Here is a 26008-nt window from a genome sequence, read left to right as displayed (position 1 = left end):
GGCTAACATACATGGCAGAATTCTGTCCTACCTGGAAACTGTGCAAAAAAATGAGAAGTCAGTTGATACATATTAAAGGATGAATCTTTTTTATGTAAAAGTGTTTTAAAATTATTATTACATCCCATGAAACTTTAGTCCTTTCTGCTTAAACAATGAAAGATGACCAAGTATTAGGAATAATTTTTGTTGTGTCTTCCATTATGAGTTGACTCTGATTAAGAGTTCTATCACTGTTCACGATGAATATTTATTCAAAGAACAGCAATTGGCATAGAGGAAACATGTTGAAGTAAAAATACACCAAATCTAGAGTTAAAAGATTTACAAGAATTTTCTGCTGTATGTATGACTGAGACCAAGTAACAATTTTGCTGAGTCTTTGTGTCTACAGAAAATGGTAATTATTATACCACCCTTGCCTTACCTCAAGCGACCCTAATAAGTCTCAAATGGTTTCAGTGTTTTCAGTCATTCACAACAAAGCTTTGCTGTCCCAAATATTTAGCGTTAGTTTTTGGGGGAACAAATTGGATGACAATATGATCTGTTTTATTTGTGCTGTTTGTGTTGTTGATTAATCAAAAGCCTAAAATCTTGTTCAGAGTGAGAAATGAGGGCTTTTACTAGCTTTTAAGAGGTTACTTGGCACATACACTACCCTCTAAATTCACTTGCATTTCTATATAATCCCTGTTTCTTTATGATTCCCGTAGAATATTTCTCCCATTTACAGTTTATTGCTGCAGCTCTTGTTATATCAAGCCTTAGAGTCACTTGCCTCTGTTCTATTTAAATCTTTTGTGGGAGCTTGGGATAGAGTAAGTACATATATGCTAATATTTTACTAGATGCCAGGCACTAGTGCCAGGCTGCACCAGGCACATTTAATGCATTATCCCATTCAATCCTCCATCTATGGGCTGGGTACTATTTTTACTTCTGAAGAATCTAATTATCCTACAGATACAATTAAATCACAGCAATATAGAGATTCTCTAAATTACTTCATACCCAGGGCCTGGCCCAGTCTTGGCACAAAGAAGGCTTTCAGTAAATATCTGTAGAATGACTGATGATCTATTGACAGTCCATCTATTAACAGTCCAGTAGATTTTTTTTTTTTTGGAGTATAATTGCTTTACAATGTCGTGTTAGCTTCTGCTGTACAGCGAAGCAAATCAGCCACATGTATACCCATATCCCCTCCCTCTTGGACCTCCCTCCCGCCCCTGACCCCCATCTCACCCTGTCCAGATTTTTTTTTTTTTTTTTTTTTTTTTAATTTTTGGCTGCATTGGGTCTTTATTGCTACACGTGGGCTTTCTCTAGTTGCGGAGAGCGGGGCTACTCTTCGTTGCTGTGCACGGGCTCTAGGGCACGCGGGCTTCAATAGTTGTGGCTTAAGGGCTCTAGAGTGCAGGCTCAGTACTTGTGGCACACGGCCTTAGTTGCTCTGCGGCATGTGGGATCCTCCCCGACCGAGGATCCAACCCGTGTCCCCTGCATTGGCAGGTGGATTCTTAACCACTTCGCCACCAGGAAGTCCCCCAGTAGATTTGTTTAAACTAGTAGTTTAAAAGGTCTTTTTCTTTTATTGTAATGCAACTTTCATAAATATGAAGATACTTTCTTATTGACCATCTTAAGACCAATATATTTACATTTTTCAAGAGGATTTTTACTGTCTTAGGTAGTACTGTATCTCTAACAGGTAAGCATGCCTTTCAACATATTTTAAGGGGTATAGTACTTTATTTAAGAAAATATTCTTCACACTATCCATCTAATATTTGACTTACGTTAAGAAAAACTTCCCTTATGCAATTCTTTCATCCTTCAAAACGAAAAAAAAATGTTAGTTGTGCTTCTGTAAGATTACATCATGAATGCCTAAAGCTTCAAGATATGCAGCCACTGAGAAATTTCTGCTCCTGGCAGAAATCTTTGCTCCTGGCAGAAAGAAGACCCAGAATGTCTGCCTCAACATGCAACTGAGTGATTCACTTGGATGTTATCATTAGTTTGAACATCAACAATCCCATCATTCTAAAGATAGGATAGCAGAGTAGAGGTACATATTCCCTTGTGTTCTTTTAAGTTTCGTTGTGTTCACACTTAAGCTTTTGTTATGTGGTTGCCATTTTGACTTGTAGGAACTTACAACCAGTGTATGAGGGAAGGCTTCCTGTAAAATTAAGAAAGCAGGATCTGAGTTGTGTGTTTCTAGTGTAGCAACTGCACTCAGTTAAAGAAAGAGCCAAGCATAAATTGCACATCCCAAATGATGAAAGTCGTTTGCTAATTAAATAAAACCTGTGACTATAAAAATGAAGAAAGCCATCATTAACAAGTATTTTTGTGAATTTATAAGTTTAATACTACTTAAGACACTGTAAAAGATAGTTTTGCCTCTTAGACTTATATTTAAATTGGGGAGACCCAATCTATAGCCACAGGACAATTAAAGAATGATTAACTGTTTAAAAAGGTGCCGTTAGGACTTCACTTCCCTGGTGGTCATGTGGTTGGGAATCCGCGCTTCCACTGCAGGGGGCACAGGTTCGATCCCTGGTCAGGGAAGTAAGATCCCACAGGCCATGCAATACAGCCAAAAATATGAATAGGATAGGATAGAATAGAATAGAATTAAATTAAGTTTAAAAAGATGCCATTAAATAAGCCCAGTAGGAATTCAGAGATGTCACATGAATAAATGCAGAAATGGTTGCCCAAATTTCCTAACTATGTCTAATTGCAAGTGTTTATTGAATACGGTAATGGTTAAAAAGGAAGTAACATATAGCCCTGCCCTCTGTGAGCTTTGAAAGCTTTTAAAGAGGAGCCACTATGAACTGTTTGGTCCTCAGGAAGGTGGTTCAGAGGGATGAGTTCTCCAAGGAAAAAAAATTTTAAAAAAGCTTATCTCTTTCTCCAGATTCACGTCTTTTAATAATTCTTTTGGAAGAGCATACTGTTGATATAATTGATGTGATTTTTCTTCATAAACATATTTGCTATAAATCTAAAAAATTGGAAATGTGGCATCATGACAAATGGTCCTTTATTGAAAACTTCTTTAAATCTTTTGGGACTAGAGTCAAAGCACCTGTCTGATTGAACTCACTGAATCCTAGCAAGATTAGGCAAGAGGAACTGCTTAGGGCCACCTTGGAAGGCTGTGGACTTAGTAGGCAATTTAGTTTTGTGTTTGCTATGAAATAAGAGAGGTTGAGTTTTGTGGAATTGGAGCAAAAGTAAAGCATCACTAAAATTGTTTATGGTTGAACAATGAAAGTAGTTTGAGCAAATTATGCAAAAGCTATTACTTTATCATTCACAGATATCTAAAGCATAACTCCCTACAAAACAAAGTCGAGCTATTTTCCCTATACATTCCTTTAAGTCTTGGAGAGGTTAGGGGTTATTAACAAAAGTTTTACAGCAATGGGAAGTTGACTTTGAAAAATGCTGAGGTTCATTATTCTCTTTCCTTAATGGAACTGAAAGTTTCATATCAGCATGTTTTATTAAGACCCCAAACAGGTTCAAGGAATGTGCTATATTTCCAGGTCTATTATAGCTGCCATTCCAAACAAAATATGTATGACTTCTACGATTCACTACGCACAAGTATGTAGTAATCTGCCCTTTAATGGCCTCTCAAAATGACGGACCAAATGGCTTTGTGAAGGTCAAGTCTGATTTAAATTGTTGATGAATTAGTAGCTAATCCTGCTTGATTGAATATTAATATGGAACAGTAATAAGTAAGGCATTTTAAAGCTTAATGAACACATTAAAGAACAGGACAAAATGCTTTTCTTTTCACTTGTGTAAAAAGTTTAAAGCTACTAACATTAAGACAATTTGTTAATTTTTGCTTCTGTATTTTCCTGTAAAAGTTTGTGTGGTTAACATACAAAGGGTATTGATTTTTTTTTTTTCCCTCAAGTTCCTGGTACTATACATTTGATGAGCTGTCAAATTGATGTTATCAAATGGCCAAGGCAGTTTTATAGAAATCACCAATAAATGTAGAGGTGAAAAAAAGCAATTAACGTCTTATAAACTACGCCCACTGAGATAAGCATACCAATTAGAAATTTCATTATTTCTACAGTTCATTTTATGTTGAATACTGAGTTTTATTGCCAAATACCTGACAGTCAAATTGGAAACAAGCCACAACTGTCAATGTGTAACAGCACTGGCTATTTGAATCTGTTACATTGTGATGTTTCTCATGAAAATTTAATGAAGAAAGTGCATTAAAAGAGTTTCTGTGCAAAGGGGGGGGATGGATAGAATTTAATTACCCTTATTAAAAATAAGAAAGGAACTCTCTTTACATCCTTTGTCTGATTAGTATGCGAGAAAGATTATCTTTGTTGTACACTTGTGTATATGGAAATGGGGCTCTGGAGTGTTCTTTATGAGCTAAGGAGGAAAAGAAAGGTCATGCAAATGTATTAGCCTGCTTTCCATAGGGCACAAGTCAATTTTGTCAGCTCTCCCCAAGGTGAGGTCTTCATTTCTTATAAATGGTTATTAATTCTAAATTTCTTTGGTAAGAGCCTTTCGTAAGCGGCTCAACAATCTCAAGTCTTTGACATTTGCCACTGATAGGTATAGAATATTGGCGTGGTTCTTCAGAGAGATGAACTTGTAGAAGAAAAGTAATGAATAGTAGAGCAGTGTTTATGCGTGTGGATGTAACTACTAGTTAGATGCCACAGGAGTGACTCAATGTCCTGGGAAAGACAGAAACAGCTCAGGAATCCCAAGGTGATTTTTTTATTAACTGAGGTTCATTGCTTTCAATATGGAAATTAACAACAACAAAATATAAGAGCTTTTTTAGAAACTCGTTTCTAGGTGTCTGAGGCAGTGCAGTTGATTTTGGGGCACTTGAAATAAATTATTTTTATTCTTTGAAGCATTCTGGGTCAATAGCTGGTGAATGAGATGTTTAATAATATAATGTGTGTGGGACAATGGCTATTGAGCTTTTTGCTTTATTTTTTTTATTTTCCCAAATAACATTAAAACTAAGCTTTAGATGTAAACACATTGACTAAAGCTTTAAAGCCATTAAAAAAAAAAAAAGTCTGATGAAATTCAAGTGGAATAGAGTATTAAAATTAGCATAGCCTAATTTGCAAAATGCTCTTTATCTGACTTGTAATTTTTAACCTTCCCTTGGAGCCTTGAAAAGTCATCTTGAAATTCCATTCTTAACCACTGTTTCTGACAGTTGTCCACTGTAGACCTAGGCTTGGCTGGCAGCCTGTAAGCATTCAAATAAATGGAAAGTATTACTACTGCTTCCTCAAAAGAGCCACATCTTTCAGCTTAAGTAAAATGTAGCTCATCGAAGTTAACTATCTTTTTAGTCTCTGGCCGTAATTAGCTGGTGGGACAGGAAAATATCCTCTGGTGAATCCATGTGTCAAACCCAACTGCTTCAGCAACTTCTTTTGGACTTTTCATAAATCTCCCTTGGGAGAACCAGAATCTACTTTTCCCTATTAGCACCTTGATTTTCTCTTACAGAAACCTGGATTTAATGTTCAGGATATCTTCCCTTTCTTGGGAGCTTTAATCTTTGGTAGTATTTTGACATTCTTTTACTATTCACATTCCAAATCTCTCTCTCTAGTTCTGAACTATTCCTCTGATGAACTCTCTACCATAAGTAGTTTTCTACTATGTGTAGTAGGAAACTTTTTAATCACTGTGATATATTCATATTTAGGCTTAGCAATCACTGGAGTTCTCTCAAAATCTGTCAACCCAGACTAACTTGATGGCAGGGAATTTGGATGCAGGCGAGGCATGGAGAAATTTGTATTACAGAAGGATGAACTGATGAGAATTAAAAAATACAAGGCAGTGGATTTAGGTACTTACTACTGCAGTTGATATGAGGAGCAAAAGATTAAGTCTGTTGGAGAGAGTTTTGAAAAGTTTTATAAAGACGGTGATTTTGGTTGTGTGGCTTTCTAGAGACACACAGACGGTGTACTCATCGGATGTGATTTGTCTGGGGAATGGTGAGAATTTCATTGTGGGCAGAAGAAATGTTTCCTATGAGGGAGGTCATCCTTGAGAGGCTGAGAAAAATGGGTCCTGATTTTAAAAGACTTCGCTAGTCAGATTTAGGAGATTTGAGTTTACCCTGTAAGTAGAGAGAGAGGGGAGAACACAGATTTGGTCAACAATGCAGTGGAGTCATCAAAATGTGACCTTTTCCCTTGAAATTGTGCATCTTTAGCAAGACTCAGAGGATCATACCAGAAATTGTGGGAGACATCCAAGTAGAAGCCAGGTACCACACCTGATGGTTTCTGTTTTGCTCACTGGTTCTGCTTTAGAGTCATTTTGGAATTGCTGGCTGATGACAATTCATCAGAGGTCATGAGGGAATGTTGGAATGTTGATTACATTAACACCAGGCCCAACTGGACGTCAAAATGTTTCATAATAGTCTTCAGACAAACACCCAAGTTCTAATTTAGATAATTCTCACCCATATAACTAAAATTCCTTCAATCCTTGAATAGAATAATATACCTTTCTAATGCTAACTAGAAGAGCTGGCCATGCAGGGTATCAATGTAGTCATGCTTGAGGGACTTAGGAGGACTTTAATTTCTCAAGATCTAAGATCTGGGGCAATTTTGATGTGGGATAGGGAGAAATGAACTTTGGATGAGTTGAAGATTCAAAATTTAGGAGTTTCAACTTTTTAATGACTGAAAATGGCGTAGGCCTTTGGAATGGAAGAAAGTGTTCTCTTACCCTGAGGAATGTATGTATGCTTCTGTGTTGCATTTTTGAGTTGCTTTTGTTCTTTTCTTCTTTTGTAAGGGAGAATTTCAGGTACTTTTCTGACTAATTGAAACCCTCTACAAAGGAATTCATTCAGGTTGAACCTGTGCTTGGGTGAAAAAATATAGAGTTTTACCTAAAAGTTAAAAGAAAAACATAACAGATTCAAATACAGATAGCTTGGTCCAGCTAACCTGCTTGTTCACCATGTCCTCGTAAAGCTAGCTCTTTTGGATCAATGGTTTTCCCTCAAGGAAAAGTTTTCCTCTCAGTGCCTGTACTTCTGACGTTCCTTTCTTTCTGGCCAACTCAACTTGTTCCTAAAGGCTCATTTCACAGCTTCCTCTTGGTGCTCACTGACCTCATCAGACACATACTGTAGAGTGACTTCTCCTTTTCTGCTCCCAGAGAACTTGATCCATTCCTTGGTCATGGTTTTTATCACACATGTCTGAGCTCTTTGTTAGGCTGTTGGCCTCTTAGACTGTGCACTCTTCTGGCCAGGAACAACGTTCCTTAATGTAACAGTGCAATGCTACCTAGTTTGTGTTAGCTTCTCAACAAATGATAGGTTAATGGGAGAGGTTAATGGTCAATATCTCTTGAATCTTGGGTATCTGACTTGATAACATGTTTGTATCACCTTTTGTCTTGCAGAGGATCAAATTCCCAGGGGCTTCCCTACCATTGACATGGGCCCACAGTTGAAGGTGGTTGAGCGTACACGCACTGCCACCATGCTTTGTGCAGCCAGTGGGAATCCGGATCCAGAAATCACTTGGTTCAAAGATTTCTTACCTGTCGACACAAGCAACAACAATGGCCGTATTAAGCAGTTACGATCAGGTAGGGTCTTGTTACTGTTTCCACAAGCTCCTAGAGAATTTTAATTTTTCTTTTTAGTTTTCTCTCTCTTTATTTTTATTTTATTTATTTTTAATATTTAGGTATTGATTTTTCTCCCTCTTCTCTTTCTCTGTTATTTAATGTGTTGTCCACGTTTGTGATGTCATAGCCCGTTTCAGAGTCTGTCTTTCTTCTCCTCTCTGTGTTTTGCAGCTTCTGTTTAATCCACATTGCTCAGTGCTGTGACTGCATTTTTGATAATTTTTTAATTTACTGCTCTTCCGCAGTATTTGATGGATCCATTTTCTCCTCTTTCTTTCTTATTTCTCTGTTTTCTTTTGAACGAAATTTATTTCAACATTGGACTTCATTCAGAACTTGCAAGGAGTTCCAATGGTTATATCCATTAAAACCCAAAAATGTTCATATTAAATGCTAAAATGATTCAGTTTTATTAAAGTGTGTTTTCTCTCTCTTTTCTGCATTTGAACTCATCAAACTACCAAAGTTTAGTAAGTTTGGGCACATCTACTTTCTTTTCACTAATACATAAAACACAGAAGTGTTATCTCATGAGTAACCAGATGTATTTTTTTTATAAAGTCCTTCACAAAGTACCAATGAAAGGAGGGGATTTTTATTAATATTATTATAATATTATTATGAGTGAGTATTTTCTACACATTAGCCACAGTAGTGTGCGTCCACATCAAAGATTTTTGAACCCTCCAGTGACTGGATCTACAGAAGTCTGCTTTTGGTGTAGACTCCAGCTTTTGCCTCTCTCTCTCTCTCTCTCTCTCTCTCTCTCTCTCTCTCTCTCCCCCTCTCTCCCTCCCTCCCCCCTCCCTCCCTCCCTCCCTCTCTCTCTTTCCCTCCCCCCTCCCCCATCCCTCTCCCCCCTCTCTCCTTCTCGCTACCCATTGCCCTTTCTCCCTCTTCCATCCCCATCCCAAGTTTATTCCTTTGCTCTCTTTAGATTAAAAGTGGAGATAATTCTAAATTTGTTACGTTTTAGAGCCTGTCCCTAGGTAATTTCTCAGGGATGTGTACTAGTAAGCTGTTTACTTTGGCATTGGTAGTAATATTGATACAGAATTCTAAGTTGTTTAACTGCCTGTCTTCCCAGAATTCTCAGCTTTTGACCTGTCCTGTGATGTTAAAGCGTCTTGTTAACTGCCTCTTTTGCTTGTTGTCAGCAGAATTGTGTAGATTAGCATTCTGTTATTGTAAATAAAGAATTAATTATTCACATGTAACATAGATGATTTAGTATATAAAGCTTTAACTCTGAAAAATTTGTACCAAATTTTAAGGAATATAATAATATTTTTATGCTGTCTTTCTTCTCTCCGTATTTAAATCTCCAGAATCTATTGGTAAGTGCTTAGTTCTGAAGCGCACTTCACCCCCCCACTAATTTCCATATTCAGATTATTATTATTATTATTATTAATAAAATGCATGGCATGCATTTTACTAACTGTCAGTGTAGGCACCAGATTTCCTTAGTGGCGCACACACACACACATCCACGGAACTGTTATCGTAAGAACACTGTGTAGAAATAAAATAGAACACAAGTTATATCACACAAATGTAGCATAGTAAGTAGCATAAGATATATCCAGTGAACAGTGTTTGTTTCTAGTTATTCTTTAGTATTTCCTATAACAGTATATATATATATGCATATCTATATATATACTTAAATAGATTAGCCAGTATTTCCCTCAACTATGTCTTTAAAAATATTGTTTAGTTCTTTTTTTTTTTTAAGACTATGAGGCTTATAAGATATAATTCTAACCCTATATGACCCCAGACCTAAGAACTCAGTTGCTTCTCTGAGAAAGGCAATGCTGCCTATTGTGGTCTTTGCCCTCTGTGGTATAACACAACTTGCTTTTATGATCTAATAATACTATCTAATATATTCCTGTTTTACCAGTATAGTAATTCAAGTTTCTTTTAAGACCTTATTTAATTCTGTAAATCTAATTTAATTCTTCTCCCCAGCCCTAGCCTCCTTCTTCTCGTACTAATGCTTCTTCTTTCTAATCTTATTTGCATTCATATTATCCACCCAGGTGGTACACCAATAAGAGGTAAGAGTGCTGAACTAACGTTCACAGAATGATCTTACTCATTCTTTCTGTCCTTTCATCACTCTCATATTCGTCCTGTTTTCAAAATCATTACAATAATGTCCATCAATGTTATATTTTTCCTTTGTACTGTTTGGTTATGATTGGTGACTCTCATCTTGTGAATTTTTCTTTTCTTTTTTTCTTTTTCTCTTTGTTTTGTTCATTTCTTTCTTTATGAAAATGATTCTTTAAGTTGTGATATGCTTCAAAGAAAGCATATCCAGGTCTTTAGACCGCAGACCAGTCACAGCGTACCATCTGTCCCTCTTTTTTTCCTTTTCTTCTTCTTCCTTTTTCCTTTTTTTCCTTTTTTTTTTTTTTTCTTCTTTTTCCTTTTTTTTTTTTTGGTCCAACTGGAGAAAAAAAAAAAATCATTTTTTTTCTTCCTTAGCTGTTCTTGTTCTGGACCAAAGTCAAGATGGTCTGGAGAACAGTGGCAGACATGCAGAAGACAGCCTGGAACACCTGCTTTTTGTCTTTATCTTTCAAAAGGTTTTTGCTTTTATTCTTCGATTCTTTTTTCTCTTACTGTCCTAAAAGTCAAAGAATGACTCCCCTTTCCACCTGATCACACTCGCCTACAACCTGACAGCAGTGCTTTTTCCCCCCCACTTCTTTTTTTCTTGGATTACTCGCTTCTGGATTTTTCGATCTTCTGTCCTTCAGGCTCTGGAGACAAAAGGTGCTGAGTATTCTTGGTGGTATGTGGATTGCTGGTTTTTTAGACTTTGACTCAGTGTGCATTTCTTTTATAATTCTTGTTTTGTATTTTTCTTGGGGTTTTGTGACACCACACTGCTAATCCCACTGGTGGATTTTGATGGGTGTCTTAGGGGATCCGTCTCGAGGTCCTCAAGCAGTGGTTGGTTGGCCCTCCGGGCTGGCGTAGGCCATGCTTTTTAAGTTTTTAAAAAAACCTTCTAATTCAACTACTCTTTGTTTTTCAGCAAACATAATAAATGATTGTAAGTCGTGGCAAACTGGTCTTTCTTTTCTTAAAAATCTGCATGTCTTAAGGGAGTTTTGTTTCTTTAAGTAATATTTTCATGATATATAATAACTAATTTTAATTTTTTTGCTTCATGCAGCCTTTTTTGTGCTTGCTGCGTATTTTTGGCTTTCTTCAGCAGAAGACTTTCTTGAAAACCCGGCCTGGTTTTTTTTGAGTGTACCTCTCTTTTGCGCCACTTTTGTTACCAAAATGAAACAAAACAAAACCAAAAATTAATCTTTTGTTTGATTTAAAAGCCATACTTCCTTGAAGCAGTCTCACCCATCTTCATTTTATTAGTCTAGGAAATAAGCGTGTTAATTATGACTAGAATACTTGCTTGGGAAAAGAGATATTGTTTTTTTTTATGCTAGCATTGGTGATGTAAAAAATTAAAAAAAAATAATCTCTATATGTTTTTCTCATCGCATCATTTTCTGTCTGTGCACCTTAGCAAGAGATTGAATCGACGTTGAGCGGATCTTCCTGTGCAGGGCTTTTCATATTGTTAAGAGGTTTAGCTTGCTGCACCGAGAAAGCCTTCTCTGACCATCTCTTTGGCAATATATTTTATATCCATACAGGAGCCCTTCAGATCGAACAGAGTGAAGAATCTGACCAAGGAAAATATGAGTGTGTTGCCACCAACAGCGCGGGCACTCGCTATTCTGCCCCTGCCAATTTATATGTCAGAGGTAGGAATGACGTAACCCTGGCATCGCGTCTTCATTCAGGCTCAGGGGGAGTTGAGATACCCACAGGGTCTGTGTGACTATGTCAGGATTTAGTGAGCCGATGTGCTAATAGTGGCAGTAGCTGAAGCATTTTAGTGGGTAGGAAATGAAACATTTTAATTACATGGTTAAGGAAAAAATTGACAACTTTTGAGTAAAATCTATCCTGTGGATTGAAGTTTGTAAGTATATTTGCATTTTTACCTCTTGATTTCTATTTTAAGTGCATTGATTGAACTGTGCTTTGCATTGGTTTGAGGTTTTCTTCTTTTCCTTCTTTTTTTCTGTTGCCGTTACTCTTCTGTTTCCTTATCAAACTCTGAAATAATTGCTTGGTGTGCTACTAATCAGTTCTCTGTGCAACTCCAAGCGTAAAGGTGTTTATGTCTTTAAGACCTCCGCTGCAGAGCTGTAAGGATAAAGGTGCTAACTTTAAAAAAAGAAAAAATGAGAAAGGTGCTACATGCAAGTAGCACAACTGTATTGTCTTCCTTCTTTTTATACTTATTTATAAACACATCACGTGCATGTGTCTATGCGTATATATATATATATATATATATACACACACACAGGTTTTTTTAAAAAATTATTCACTTTCTGAAAATTTAATCTCTTGATTAAAAAGAACAGTGAACAGTGATTGTATTTTAAAACATGATATCAGTTGTCCTTGGGAGAAGAATGAATGAGGATACATCCATATTTTCTTATAAAGTAATAGAAATGATTAAATTTTGAGCTTATGAATGGTTGTGCCTTTCATTTCCACTAGGAAGAAGTATTTCTTCTTCCCTGGAGTTCTCAAAGCCAGTTCTTGTAGTTTTATCGTCCAATGAAAATGCTCTTAGTCTTACCCTCCATGTCTGTGCATAACCACAAAAGGCGTGGGTGGGGGTGGGAATAGATTAAAAAGACAGCGAGGGCTTTAAGTTACAAGAGGATGGGTTCCCTTAGGAAAATATCTAGCTTGATTTTGAAATTTTTGTTGGAGATCATTTCGTTTCCGTGGGGATGTTTTTCTCTCCTTTCTCTGGAGTGTCTGGGGTGGGAGAATATGAAGAGAAACCATTTCTTCTCCAAATTCTTTGAACGCCCCTTGATCCTTTTTCTCAATATGCTGACCTCCTTTGCTGCATGAGGCATGTGTACCTTCTTCAATGGAAAAATTTCAAAATGATGCTAGCTATTGTTTCTAATACCATGTTAGTCTGTGAAGTATTGCTAACTTTTTCAGGTGAGATAGGAAGGATTAACTAGAGCAAATAAAGATGTTCAAGTAGCAGTTGAAAGCCTTGATATGGCCTTTTTACTCTCTCTGTGTTTCCCTTGTTTTTCTCCTTTCCTCATTTCATTGTGTTCTGCATCAAACCCCCTACATCCCTCAGAGCTGCGAGAAGGTTGGTGTGTTTTTTACTTTTTACCCACCTTACAAAACTATTAATTAAACCAATAACAAAGAATACAAATGAAATGAATGTAGCTGCATTGTGGTCTTCTTTTGGTTAATGGTATGTTCTAGCAGAGAATGCCCTTGGCCATGGCTTCCGGTGCTTGCTGGCGGTACCTAACTGTGGTGCATGATGGGAGAGAATGAACCTGGGTGCATGGTAACGGGTAACACTTAACTCTCTCAGGTCCAGTGAACTTGGTCAGTGTTCCTGCTTTCCTTCCTGCCCCACTCTTCCCGTCTCCTGCCCCACCTTTAATTTCTGTCTCACAAAGGTGCCTGCTGCCCATAGAATGACTTTTCCTAGTTGTTCCCCTAACCCCAAGCATGAAGACTAAACTCTCCTCCATCTTCCTTGATACGTTCTTTGACATCTCAGAGCCTACACCAGCTCCTGTCTGCTTTGTGTAACCTGTGAAGTGGCTGCAGGAGGCATGCTTAGCTCTCTCTTTACTTCTCCTTTGCCTGTCATTCACCCGTGAGGCCATTGCAGCAAGCCCTCTCAAATCCACGGAGGTTTCTCTCATCTTGAAGGACAGCCAAAAAGTTGACAGACAGAATTATTTACTTATTATCTTGGGGTTATGAGGTTGTTTTGTTTATTAACTTATTTATAATTTTAAGAATCACTTTATTAGCCATATTTAAGGTATGCTCCTAATGACTAGCCCTTAATGTAAAATGCTCGTGGTGTAATGTTTTGCCAATAAAAGCCCAAGACGAATCCTATTTGTCTCTTACCCTCTCCTTGTACCCTGTCCAAGACACATGTACTTAAACACACATAAACATGCAGATTATCTGAAGCAGGAACACTGAACTGTAATTGCTTGTTCTTTTTCCGTGTTGTGTTGCTTTAATATGACTTATTCTCTTCGTGTCATGTCCCACTGTGTGGTTTAGATCCAGTGTCACTCAATTTGAATGTAGGCATAAAAAGCCTCATACTAGATTTTTGTTTTCATCATCTATGTTGTTTTTTACCACAGATATGAACTGAATGGAATCCTGAATGTGAACTACTCAGCTCCCTTCCTGAATTTGCAATCCTTACCTTTGACAACCTAGCTTCATCTAATATCTTCCTACTTTCAACCCTATCCTCCCTTAAATCGCTGTCTCAATCACCGTACTTAACCCTCCTCCCTTCATGTTTAGTTCTCTTCCTGTTATTTCCTCTGCTGCTACTGCGCTCTTGGATTCCAGCCATTCTCTCATCATCCTAAGCACGGCCCTGAGACTTCACCTTGTGCATGCCTTGCATGACCCAATCCAGTATCTCTACTGGCATTGGCTTTGTTTCTTCTTCTGTGACTGTAAATCAATATGTATATATATTTCTGTGTTTGTTCCAGTGTTAGTGTGAGGTCTTGAGGCTGCATCTATTCTGAGTCTGAAAGCAAATAAATTGCACTTTCAGTGTACTCTAGATGATGTTTCCCAGGACTGGGATGTGACAGTGTGGTCCCGCACATACATTCACATCACCTGGAAGAGCACAGCACTGAAGCTGGTTTTGATTCTCAAGATAAACCTGCTGGTGACCTTCCAGCCCCCTTTCCTGCATATACATGCCTGCATAGAATCCTTGTTATATGCACGCATGTATATGTTTTTGTGTTTATCTTATGCATGACGTTTGTGTATTGTTAGTTTGTAGATAGTTTTTTTGTGGGGCCCTTGTAGGTCTGAATCAACTTTTGTGTGAATGTATCTAAGATATCAATGACTAAACTAAATAAATTTTTCTGTGTATACACACACCATACTTGTATGGTCTGTATTATTCACAGTTTTACATGTTTTGTTTTTGGACAGTCCACAATATGTTTCAACTGTTTAATTGTGTCTGTACAGTGCATGTCATGTGTTAAATCAAGCCGCTTTTTCTTGCCTTGTATATTTTATCATCTTCCCTTGTGTTTTGTTCCAGTTCGCCGTGTCCCACCAAGATTCTCTATCCCACCCACTAATCACGAAATCATGCCAGGTGGAAGTGTTAATATCACGTGTGTCGCTGTGGGGTCACCAATGCCTTATGTGAAGTGGATGTTGGGGGCAGAAGATCTGACACCTGAAGATGATATGCCAATAGGAAGAAATGTCCTAGAACTGAATGATGTAAGACAGTCAGCAAATTATACCTGTGTTGCTATGTCGACACTGGGTGTCATTGAAGCAATAGCCCAGATCACTGTCAAAGGTATGCTCAGTGGTTCATGCTTGGAGGATCTGGGTACCCTCAAGTCAGCTGACTAATGCCTCTACAAAGTCCGTCCTTGGAATTCTAAAATGTATCAATTTATTGGTCAGTGTTTCAGATATCATAGTCCAGTCATATCTGTGGTATCACATAAGATACACATATCTAGGTAGGCACATTCTCTCTTAAAAGTACTGACAGCCTAAGTCGTGATAATCATCAAAATATTTAACTAAAGGCCAGGCTCAGGCACTAACAGGTCAGGAGGAGGCATGCTCGACATAGTCAGCCGTTACGGTCGGAATGATGTGTACAGGTTTTATATTTATCCAGAACCTTGAGAAGAGGCACATGACAAAAAAATCCAAGTGAGTGTTAATAAATGCTCAAAATTCCAGAAGACAAAGGGAAAAAAAAAAAAGAGAGTTGAAATCAACGTGGTCTAGTAATAGATGCTTTAAATTTTTGATAGACCCTACCATTAAAAATCAAAATGCAAGGCTTCCCTGGTGGCGCAGTGGTTGAGAGTCCGCCTGCCGATGCAGGGGTCGCAGGTTCATGCCCCGGTCCGGGAAGATCCCACATGCCGCGGAGCGGCTGGGCCCATGAGCCATGGCCGCTGAGCCTGCGCGTCCGGAGCCTGTGCTCCGCAATGGGAGAGGCCTGCGTACCGCAAAAAAAAAAAAAAAAAAAAAAAATCAAAATGCAAGTGTGATTATATTCTGTTTTAGCTCTCACCTCGTATAAGCAAAGTGCTCAACAAATATTCTTTTCTTGAAATAAGTGTACTGACTATAACCGAAGTACTATATTCCATGGTTACTTTTGAATCAAAGGGGGTAAAAAATGAGTGTGTGAGGGTACCAGTTGTTTTTATACAGTGTTTATAGAATTTTAGAAAACTTGCACAAAATGAGTCAGTCTGAGGGTGACTTTAGGTTCCTGCAAATGTCTGGAACTATTGCAAAATGAAACAAGTTGTCTTCCCCTTCTAGGAAGTGTGATCCTAAAAAAATGCAGGACACATTGTAATCGGTGTCATATTTTCGACCAAGTGCATATACCTAATGTATACCATATAAGATCAATAATGTGACATAAGACAAGGTACACAGCATTTTCAACAGTCATTTAAAATAGTAATGTTTTATTGCATATTATTATGGTATTAAGCATAGTGTTCTCCATACATTACAGATACAAAACCTGTACTGCATAATCAGTGTGACTTAGCGAAACTAAGAGTATCTGTTAAATATCAGTAAACACATCTTTAATTAGCAATATTTCTACTTGCCTTAAGAATACAGAAAGACATCTAGGGGAAATTCAGATCATACACTTCCTTGAAAAATGCCAGGCCAGAATATTGAAACAAATGTCTTTCTATTATTATTTTCAACGAAATCCCTTGGCCAAATATTATCATTCCATGGTTCTTAGAGTAATCTGCAAATACTGAATCGTCTTTCCCATACTAACCATTTCAGCTTTAAATATTTGAAGGTTTACTAAAGACCCTCAAGAATTCAAACGCAGGAGTCACACTAAACTAATATTTTGTTCAGTTTCTTTGTTTTCCTGACTCTTGCTCCTTCCCTATACCCCCTCCACCACAAACATAAGGGTGGATCTTGAAAGCAAAAAGTGAATCAAAACAAAAAGCACCTTACAGAGAGAAAGAACTCATTTATTCAGGTAGTCAGTTCACAGTGCTTATTAAAAACCTACTCAGGACTAGACAGTGTTCTAGGTATTGGGGATATAGCACTAATTAAGTACAAGTTTGCTAATCTTGAAAAGTTACCATTGTAGGGAGTGTTGTATTTTTTGCCTTTAAGTTGACAAGGAAAAGAGGACTAAGGAGCTGATTATATGAGTGTTACCTTCTGAGTTTTCTCTAAAAATTCAGCTTGTGAAACTCTCCTTTCTTCCTTAATATCACAACCTTTCGGAATCACTGTCCAGGTGAGGCCACCAGTGTTGATTTGTATGCTTAATTGGTAGCATTGTTGTTGTTGTTTTTGCGGGCCTCTCACTGTTGTGGCCTCTCCCGTTGCAGAGCACAGGCTCTGGACGCGCAGGCTCAGCGGCCATGGCTCACGGGCCCAGCCTCTCCGCAGCATGTGGGATCTTCCCGGACCGGGGCACGAACCCGTGTCCCCTGCATCGGCAGGCGTACTCTCAACCATTGTGCCACCAGGGAAGCCCTAATTAGTAGCATTTTGAGTTGTGCTTTTCTGCTAAAAAGAATGAACGAGATTTCTAAAATATAGATTTAATTGCAAATGTTTGTCATGTAGCTGTAATCTGTTATTACTGATGTTGGATATAGAATACATATTATGACAATAAAATGAAATACTTTAAAAAGTGATTTGTGAATAGACTTTAATTTAACTCCTTCAGCATATTTTGAATATTAAGTAAAAAGCATGAATTTGAAATTGATTGTTTTGAAATTACTATTCTTTATTACCCTAAAATTATTGGTCAAATTATTTATTAAAAAATATATAGTAATGTTGCTTATGTCTTACGTCTTGAAAACAAAATGGATACTCTTCTTTTACAGCAATTTAATACCATTTCATTTTATATCTAAAATTTTGTTCTTTTCAATGTTTATTGGCATTTAGTTATATCATTTTTTTGAAGCAAGGGTCTCATGGGCCAAGCTTGTGGTTATAATAATTGTTATAATTGGAACTACTGTTTTCTGAGGGTGCCAGATACATATTAAGAGCATTACTGGATTAGCTCATTAATCTTCACCGTAAACTCATGAAATACAGTTACCCAACTGTATAGTACAATTCCAGTAATACAATTTTGCCTATTTTTCACATGAGAAAACTAAAGCAAAGAGAAGTTAAGCAACACATCCAGGATCTCATAGCTAATAAGTGGTGGATTTGGATACAAGCCCAAAAATACAATGCTATAATACACTTCTCGTAAACTGAGATTTGTCACCTAAGCATGTCTTACTGTACTTCCTGACCACTTAGAAAACCGTCCTTTGCTATGATTTCATCTAATTAAATCTTTACTAGGTACATAATTCTGTCATTCTAATAGCAGAGTTTATGGATTCTTGTGATATTTTAAAAGTGATGGGTATTCACTGTCTTTCTGTTTTCTCCCTGTAAGCCTTACCCAAACCTCCAGGAACTCCTGTCGTGACTGAGAGCACAGCTACAAGCATCACACTGACATGGGACTCTGGGAACCCTGAGCCTGTCTCTTACTACATCATTCAGCATAAACCTAAAAATTCTGAAGAACCTTACAAAGAAATTGATGGGGTGGCGACCACACGCTACAGTGTCGCTGGACTAAGTCCCTACTCAGATTATGAATTCAGGGTTGTTGCTGTCAATAACATTGGGCGGGGGCCTCCCAGTGAGCCCGTGCTAACACAGACCTCAGAGCAAGCACCGTCCAGTGCCCCCAGGGATGTCCAGGCGCGGATGTTGAGTTCAACCACCATTTTGGTACAGTGGAAGGAACCCGAAGAGCCAAATGGACAGATTCAAGGATACCGAGTTTATTATACAATGGACCCCACTCAGCATGTTAACAACTGGATGAAACACAATGTAGCTGACAGCCAAATCACTACTATTGGCAACTTAGTGCCCCAGAAAACGTATTCTGTCAAAGTCCTGGCTTTTACCTCAATTGGAGATGGTCCTCTTTCAAGTGACATACAAGTCATCACTCAGACAGGAGGTAAGTGTGGTTCTGGATGGGGAGTAGGGTAGAAGGGAGGAGCTGGTACTAAGAAATGGCAAGGACAGAAACAAAGCACAAAATAGTATGTTTTAATTTTTGAGATTTAGAGTTTCTAAGTAAGGAGTTAGGCATATGGAAAGGAGCAGGCATGGACACTGAAAGACTATAAATAATACAGTCCTTTTAGAAGGGGGATGCATTTAGCATACTTTTTTTTTAATTGAAGTATGGTTGCCGTATAATATTACATGGGTTTCAAGTGTATAATATAGTGATTCACAATTTTTAAAGGTTATGCTCCATTTATAGTTATTATAAAATATTGGCTATATTCCCCATGTTGTACAATATACCCTTGTAGCTTATTTTATACCTAATAGTTTGTACCTCTTACTCTCGTACCCCTATGTGTAGCATCCTTTCTTTTTAATTTGTACCCAAATGACTTGAAGAGTTTCTGCAGGAGTTGGATAAATGCATCCCCCATGCGGCATTTTGAGAATAGAAGAACTATGTTTCTTTGTGTTAGCAACTCCGATAGAATAGTCCCAAAATTTATCTAATTTGTGAAGGAGTGGATGGTTCAAGATAAATTTAAAAATAAAACGATTTGTCAGGGGACCTTGGATATTTAAATGGCTTATATTTGCCAGGAAGCAACTTGCTTAAAAATGAATATTCCCTTCATGTTCTTTTCTTTTTTTCTTTGTATGGCCTCAGGGATAAAGAAAGACAGTTACCAAGATCTAAGATCAAACTTTGGGGCCTTATTCACCCATTTTCCTGGGTATTAGAGCAGATGCCAAACTATTTTATGAAGAAATACTTGGCCTTTCCCGTAGTTTTATTTTCATAAGAGGATATCAGACTTCTCTGGTCTTGGGTTCAAAGTGATCAGTTTTGTCCTGGGATGGGAATAAAACATAGCGGCTGTCTTCTTACATTTATTCTTGAATATCTGAGAGCTATTCATTTGACTCCTATTGTCTTGGTACCTCTTAAACTTGCATTAACCTGTGAGTGTTTTGGTGGCGTGCCCTTCGTTTGTTCTGAGAATCCACATAAGAACCGTGTTATTGGAGATGGTATCTATAATCTGTAGTCATAACTCATAGGTAATTCTGGGAATGAGTTAATGAATATTCTCAGGTGTCAGAACTAGATAAACTTACGTTTAACCGCTGACTTGTTTTTATGTTGTGGGCTTCGTGAATCTTGTGGCTGAGGACGTTTACCTATTTGCCGTTGGCTACTAGGAGTCTCAGAGCATGTTTACAGCTTGCCTGGCTTCATTTTCTTTTCATACTGTTATTTGGTTCTTATTGGTTTGTTCATGGATTTATCCCTTTTTCTAATATCAAAAAAGTACAGAGTGTTTTATCATAATTATAGTGAAAATCATCCATATACCTTCCCTATTTGGCATTTTCATTTCTTCTGTATTTATTTGTTATATTAATATGCATAAAAATATTGTAGATTAATTTTTCCATAAGTTTCTCATTGGAAAATGTAGAAATCAGTGAATCTTTTTCTTGACTGAAAGTAGTCAACTGTTAAGAGATTTTTTTTTTATTATACTATTTGAGCAGCTCCATAACCATTAAAGCATATAAGAAAGTATATAGGAAGAGTGTATACCTATACTCCACTTTTAGGTTTTCGGATGTTTCAGCTTTGATATTTTAAAAATCCCTGATCCTGGAGTAACATAACCAGGGTTTGAATCCCAAACTACCATTTTTAACTCCATGTCCTTGGACAAGTTACTTCATCTCTCTGAACTTCAGTTTTCTCATCTAAAATAATAACCACCTTATAGAGTTTAGTGGTAGTGGGTTTTTTTCTAAGGCTGCCATACAAAATACCACTTACTGGGTGGCTTAAACAACAGGAATTTATCACCTTGCAGTTCTAGTGATTAGAAGTTCAAGAACGAAGTGTCAGCAGGATCGGTTCCTTCTGAGAGCTGTGAGGGAGATGCGGGGCCTCCCGCCTAGCTTTTGGTGGTTTGCTGGTGGTCTTGGCTGTTCCTTGGCTTGTGGGAGCATCACCCTGATCTCTGCCTTCATGGTCCCATGGCATTCTCCCTAAGCGCTTGTCTCTTGCGTCCAAATTTCCCTTTTTTATAAGATACCAGTCATAATGGATTAGGGTCTAACCTAATGATATCATCTTGACTAATTACATCTGCAACAATCCTATTTCCAAATAAGGTCATTTTCTCAGATTCTTGGTGTTAGGAATTCAACATATGAAATTTTGTGGGACACACTTCAACCGTAACAAGGCTATCGATTAGATAACGGATAGAAATATTTTATAACTTCAATAATATATAATCACCATCATAATAATTGCCAGGTGCTGGAAACTCTGCTAATAGGTGTATTAATTCTTACTGCTCAATTAGGTAGATGTGGAATTATCTCATTTGCCAATGAGTAAATTGAGGATCGATGAAGGTAAAAAGATTCAGGAACTTCCTTTGGGTCATTAAGTGGACACTCTAGATACCTTTAAGCACCGTTATCTTTTAAATTAATAATTTGCTAATGTCTTATTTTTTGGTGCCTACTAGGTTTTAGTGCCCACTAGGTGCTCAATAAATAAATAGAGGCAGCAAACACAGGGTGTCATGTATTCATACCTCTATTCAAGAATTATATATGGGACTTCCCTGGTGGTGCAGTGGTTAAGAATCTGCCTGCCAATGCAGGGGATGCAGGTTCGAGCCCTGGTCCAGGAAGATCCCACATGCTGTGGAGCAACTAAGCCCGTGCATCACAACTCCTGAGCCTGTGCTCTAGAGCCCGTGAGCCACAACTACTGAGCCCGTGTGCCACAACTACTGAAACCTGCATGCCTAGAGCCCGTGCTCCGCAACAAGAGAAGCCACCGCAATGAGAAGCCCGCTCACTGCAACGAAGAGTAGCCCCCACTCGCCACAATTAGAGAAAGACCTCGTGCAGCAAAGAAGGCCCAATGCAGCCAAAAATAAATAAATAAATTTATTTTTTTTAAAAAAGGAGGGCTTCCCTGGTGGCGCAGTGGTTGAGAGTCCGCCTGCCAATGCAGGGGACACGGGTTCATGCCCCGGTCCGGGAAGATCCCACATGCCGCGGAGCGGCTGGGCCCGTGAGCCATGGCCGCTGAGCCTGCGCGTCCGGAGCCGGTGCTCCGCGACGGGAGAGGCCACAACAGGGAGAGGCCCGCATACCGCAAAAAAAAAAAAAGAATTGTATATGATTTACATCTGAAATACTTGAGGTGGCTATTAGGTTATCCCAGTGCAGAAGTACATTAAACCATTTAGACATTAAAAAAATTTTTTTAAGAAGTAGAAGGAATACCTTTTTTATAAAATGTTATCATACTCAGTCACTAAGTTTGGTTCTTAATTTTCTAACTACAAATTTAAACATACAAATCTGTAGCGTTTCATAATATTATATTCTTATGACAGAAGGATTTAGCTATCTAAGAAACCAAATAGTTACTGAAACTAAATTCAACCAAAACATAAGAATCCTTGAGAATCGTGAGAATCCTTATATTCAGAACATGAAATGACAGTAATGCTTTCAGTCACTTTTTAATGAAAGATACAGAACTGATGTTTAAATAGATCATATTTTGTTTTTCTGTATTACCAGGGGACATAATGTAACATAAATCACAACTCAGTGAAGGTAACATTATGACAGGAGCAATTGAGTTAATGTGATCCAGGGACTCCGGACCTAAAAACAAATCTAGATGAATGGATCACAGATGCATTAAAATAGCTGTTCTCAATCTCTGTTTAACTTTTTTTATATTAAGATATTTCCTAGAACCTTCCATAATAGTTGTAATTTTAATACCCATTGATTGAGAAGATATATAATGACATAATGACTTGTGCCTGCCGAGATCAATAGGCTAGGAAAACCTTCCAAAATGGCACTATGATTTGATCTGTTCTCTAGGCTTAATTAACAAAGGCCATTTGATGTTAGTGGACACCTGCCAAATACAATGATGTTAGTTCTGATATAATTAATTCTGAGCTGCTCCTGACTAGCTGATTCATAGGATCACTGCTAGACAAAGACATAAAACCATTATGAAAGATTCTTTTAGTTAGGTTATATAAGATTTAAGTTTATGATTCTTCTCACTACAATTTTATCTTTTCCAAACCTACAAAAATGTACTGATCAATAACATGCATGAACTTCTCAAATATTTTAATTTCATATACACAGAGATACACTTTTTTGTCTACTTTATCTAAAAGGTATACATTTCATTTTATTATCTTTAATTCCCTGACAGTAATATTCCTATTTTCGTTTAAAATCAGACTGTGCAGAAACAGTATTTAGAAATAAAGTGAGTTTAAGAGGGACATTATTACTTTTGATCTTATCTAAGATTATTGTCACATGTATTGATATAAATGGAGGATTGATGTAAGTTTGTATATTTCTGGTAATATAGAAAGTCAAAATATGATCTATATTATAGTCAGTAATATATCCCCTTAATTATGAATATTAGTACAGATGAAAATATTAAGTAATCTTTACATGGTTTTAAATATGAAAAGATTTTGGTTAAAATGATTATTTTCTAGAAATACTGGTTAATCTTCCAAGTTTTCCATAGCTTTAACTTCTGGCATTATAGTGACTTGCAAGTAATTCACCTTGGAAATACACGGACCATATGGCCATTGACATGGGAAGTATTTATGTTGTGCTAGAAAAAAGTCTCTGCTATGAAAAAACACATTCGGGAAGGATGTCTCATATAGTTTTCTCTTGTACGTAATTATAATAAGAACATAGGGTAACTGTATTTTACAAAGAAGTACAAATAAAACTCTGATAAGGAAATGTAATAAATTAACATTTTAAACCTAATGCACTAACATAAATGTTGCTTGTTGTTCCTGCTAATTGGAGGCATTCTAAAGCTGTTAAATCCCAATGTGTGTCTTTTTCCTGAACTTTCTTTAGAAAACATATCTTACCTCTAATTCTTCTATGCATTTAATAGATTCTTGGGGAAAGTACTGATTTATATGTACACACCTTAATAGTATAGGTCTTTGGAAGGAAAATGATTATACACATTTAATAAATAAATATTAATGAGTAGCATCAACTTTAAACATTTTGAAGAAGCAAAATTGTTATAAAACTATGACATTTTAGAGACATTGTGCTTTAGGTTTCCAGTACTTTATAAACCATTTCATTACTATATATCAACAGGCCTATATAAGCAAACTAGAAAAGACTGATTTCCAATAGCAAAAATTATGAGCCCCATTTGAATTCTTTCTCTAAATAGTTTTAGCAATGAGTAAAGGAGTGCTGGTTGTAAATACAACTGTAATAAAATTTTAACTTTTTCTTATTGATGTTTAATGACAGTTGAGAGTAAGATTTGTGCAGGTGCTTGTGTATTAAGTACTTATTTTGTCAATGATATATCTGCGGCACTTACAAATCAGACTCCTTGTTTGAATTTTGTTTTGTTTTGTTTTACTGCCACTATAATCCTGGCTGTTGCTTTTATTGTTGTTATTATCATTTGTCAATATGCTACATACATTTTAAAATATGTACCTTATTAGAGCACTAGACATTTTAGTAATAATGTGTTTTTTAGTCTTTTTGGTAACGTTTCATATTTATATTATGGTGAGGTGAAATTGGTTTTTAGCCATTTTATATGTGCTAACTCCTTTCTCTTCAGAGATATTCCCTAAAATTTAGTCAAATATTGATCTCTTCCAATATCATCAGAGTTCAGATGACATGCAGATTTTCTTCTCGCTTCTTACTCATTCTCCATTCTCTGTGAGTTGCCTTCAGATATATGGAGTATACTAGTATTACTGCTCTAATATTTCCCATTTCTCAATGGGGTTATAATCTTATTTTAGGGAATTGACAGCTCATATTTGTATTTCCTTGTGGACATTAAATAAGCAGTCAAGAAGAAGGGTATAACAACACCACTTCACCAAATATAAGGATGTCTTAAATATAATTTTAAAGAAAAATTTGTGTTCCTACTTTTCTTTCCTCTTTCCACATCTAAATTCTATTGGTTTATGGTCAACATTAACACGTCTTTTTTTAATGTAGATGATTGCACTAAGGTTTCTGGATGGGTTCTTTTTATTCTCCCGTGTGTTTTCCAGAATCTCAGATTTTTCCTTAAAATGTATCTTTGGTTAATTGATGAGGAAAATGCTACAGCACAGAAAAGCTCTTAAATAAAATATATAGAGAAAAACATGAAGTAAGTGAAGATAAAAGAATGTCAGTAAGTTTGAGGTGTCAAGACTGTGAGAGCATTAAATATATATACATACAAATATCTATACCTATCTATCTATCTATCTATAGAGATGGGGAGAGTGAGAGGAAGACAGTAAGGGAGGGAGGGAAGGAGGGAGAAGGGATATGAGAAAACAAATATAAATGTTAATAGAACCTTTGTAGCCACAGTATTTGGTATAAAAATCTAACTGACAGATGATGAAGTATTCCCTGTGTCTCCAAGTGGCACAGACAAAATAAATATGACAGTTTGGAGTCCACTAACGTGTTTTCTAGTAAACATATATTATGATCATTAGGACTATTATGTTTGGGGAATGTATAAATAAATACGTTAATTTCACAGCTTTTTTTCTTTTCCTTTGAAGCCTCAGCTTCATTGTGGTTGTTTCAGTAATGACTAAATGATCCTGAGGAAGCAACATCTTTAGGTGAATCCACAATTCCCAAGAAAGTCTGAGTAGCGTCACCCCTAAGAAATGTATGGGCATAGAGTCTGATATAATAAAAAGATCTTTTAAAGCCCTGGTCCTTATGCTGGATTTTGCCTGTAGACACATTTTGCCTAATACAGTGTTTTTCAGTTAACTTCAACTAATTCAGTTTATTTCTGATTGTAAAAAGTTAAAAGATTTTACCTAGAAGATTCATTATCAACTTCTGCTGAAAAATCAGAACCTTGGGCAAGACTGGACCCACATTCCACAAGGCAGCCGTG

At 37.0% G+C, this 26008-nt stretch overlaps 1 protein-coding gene across 10 annotated transcripts in view; it reads left to right on the top strand.

Moving 5' to 3' along the window:
- PTPRD (protein tyrosine phosphatase receptor type D) overlaps positions 1-26008 on the top strand; it is a gene marked incomplete at its 5' end in the record, with an annotated part of 417042 nt that overhangs the window by 205734 nt on the left and 185300 nt on the right. For 7 of the 10 annotated variants that reach the window (XM_082656688.1, XM_082656695.1, XM_082656694.1 and 4 more), the window contains 5 exons: positions 7492-7680; positions 9771-9788; positions 11406-11516; positions 14939-15208; positions 18362-18943. In XM_082656688.1, the coding sequence (XP_082512814.1) occupies positions 7492-7680; positions 9771-9788; positions 11406-11516; positions 14939-15208; positions 18362-18943 (1170 nt within the window). The remainder of the gene's footprint in view (positions 1-7491; positions 7681-9770; positions 9789-11405; positions 11517-14938; positions 15209-18361; positions 18944-26008) is intronic. The other 3 variants (XM_082656696.1, XM_082656692.1, XM_082656691.1) reach the window with 1 other exon arrangement.

This window comes from Grampus griseus, assembly GCF_964374135.1.
Source record: "Grampus griseus genome assembly, chromosome: 6".
In the NCBI taxonomy this organism is placed as follows: Eukaryota; Metazoa; Chordata; class Mammalia; order Artiodactyla; family Delphinidae; genus Grampus; species Grampus griseus.
The sequence above is the reverse complement of the archived record's forward strand: the minus strand, read 5'-3'. Positions and strand labels throughout refer to the sequence as shown.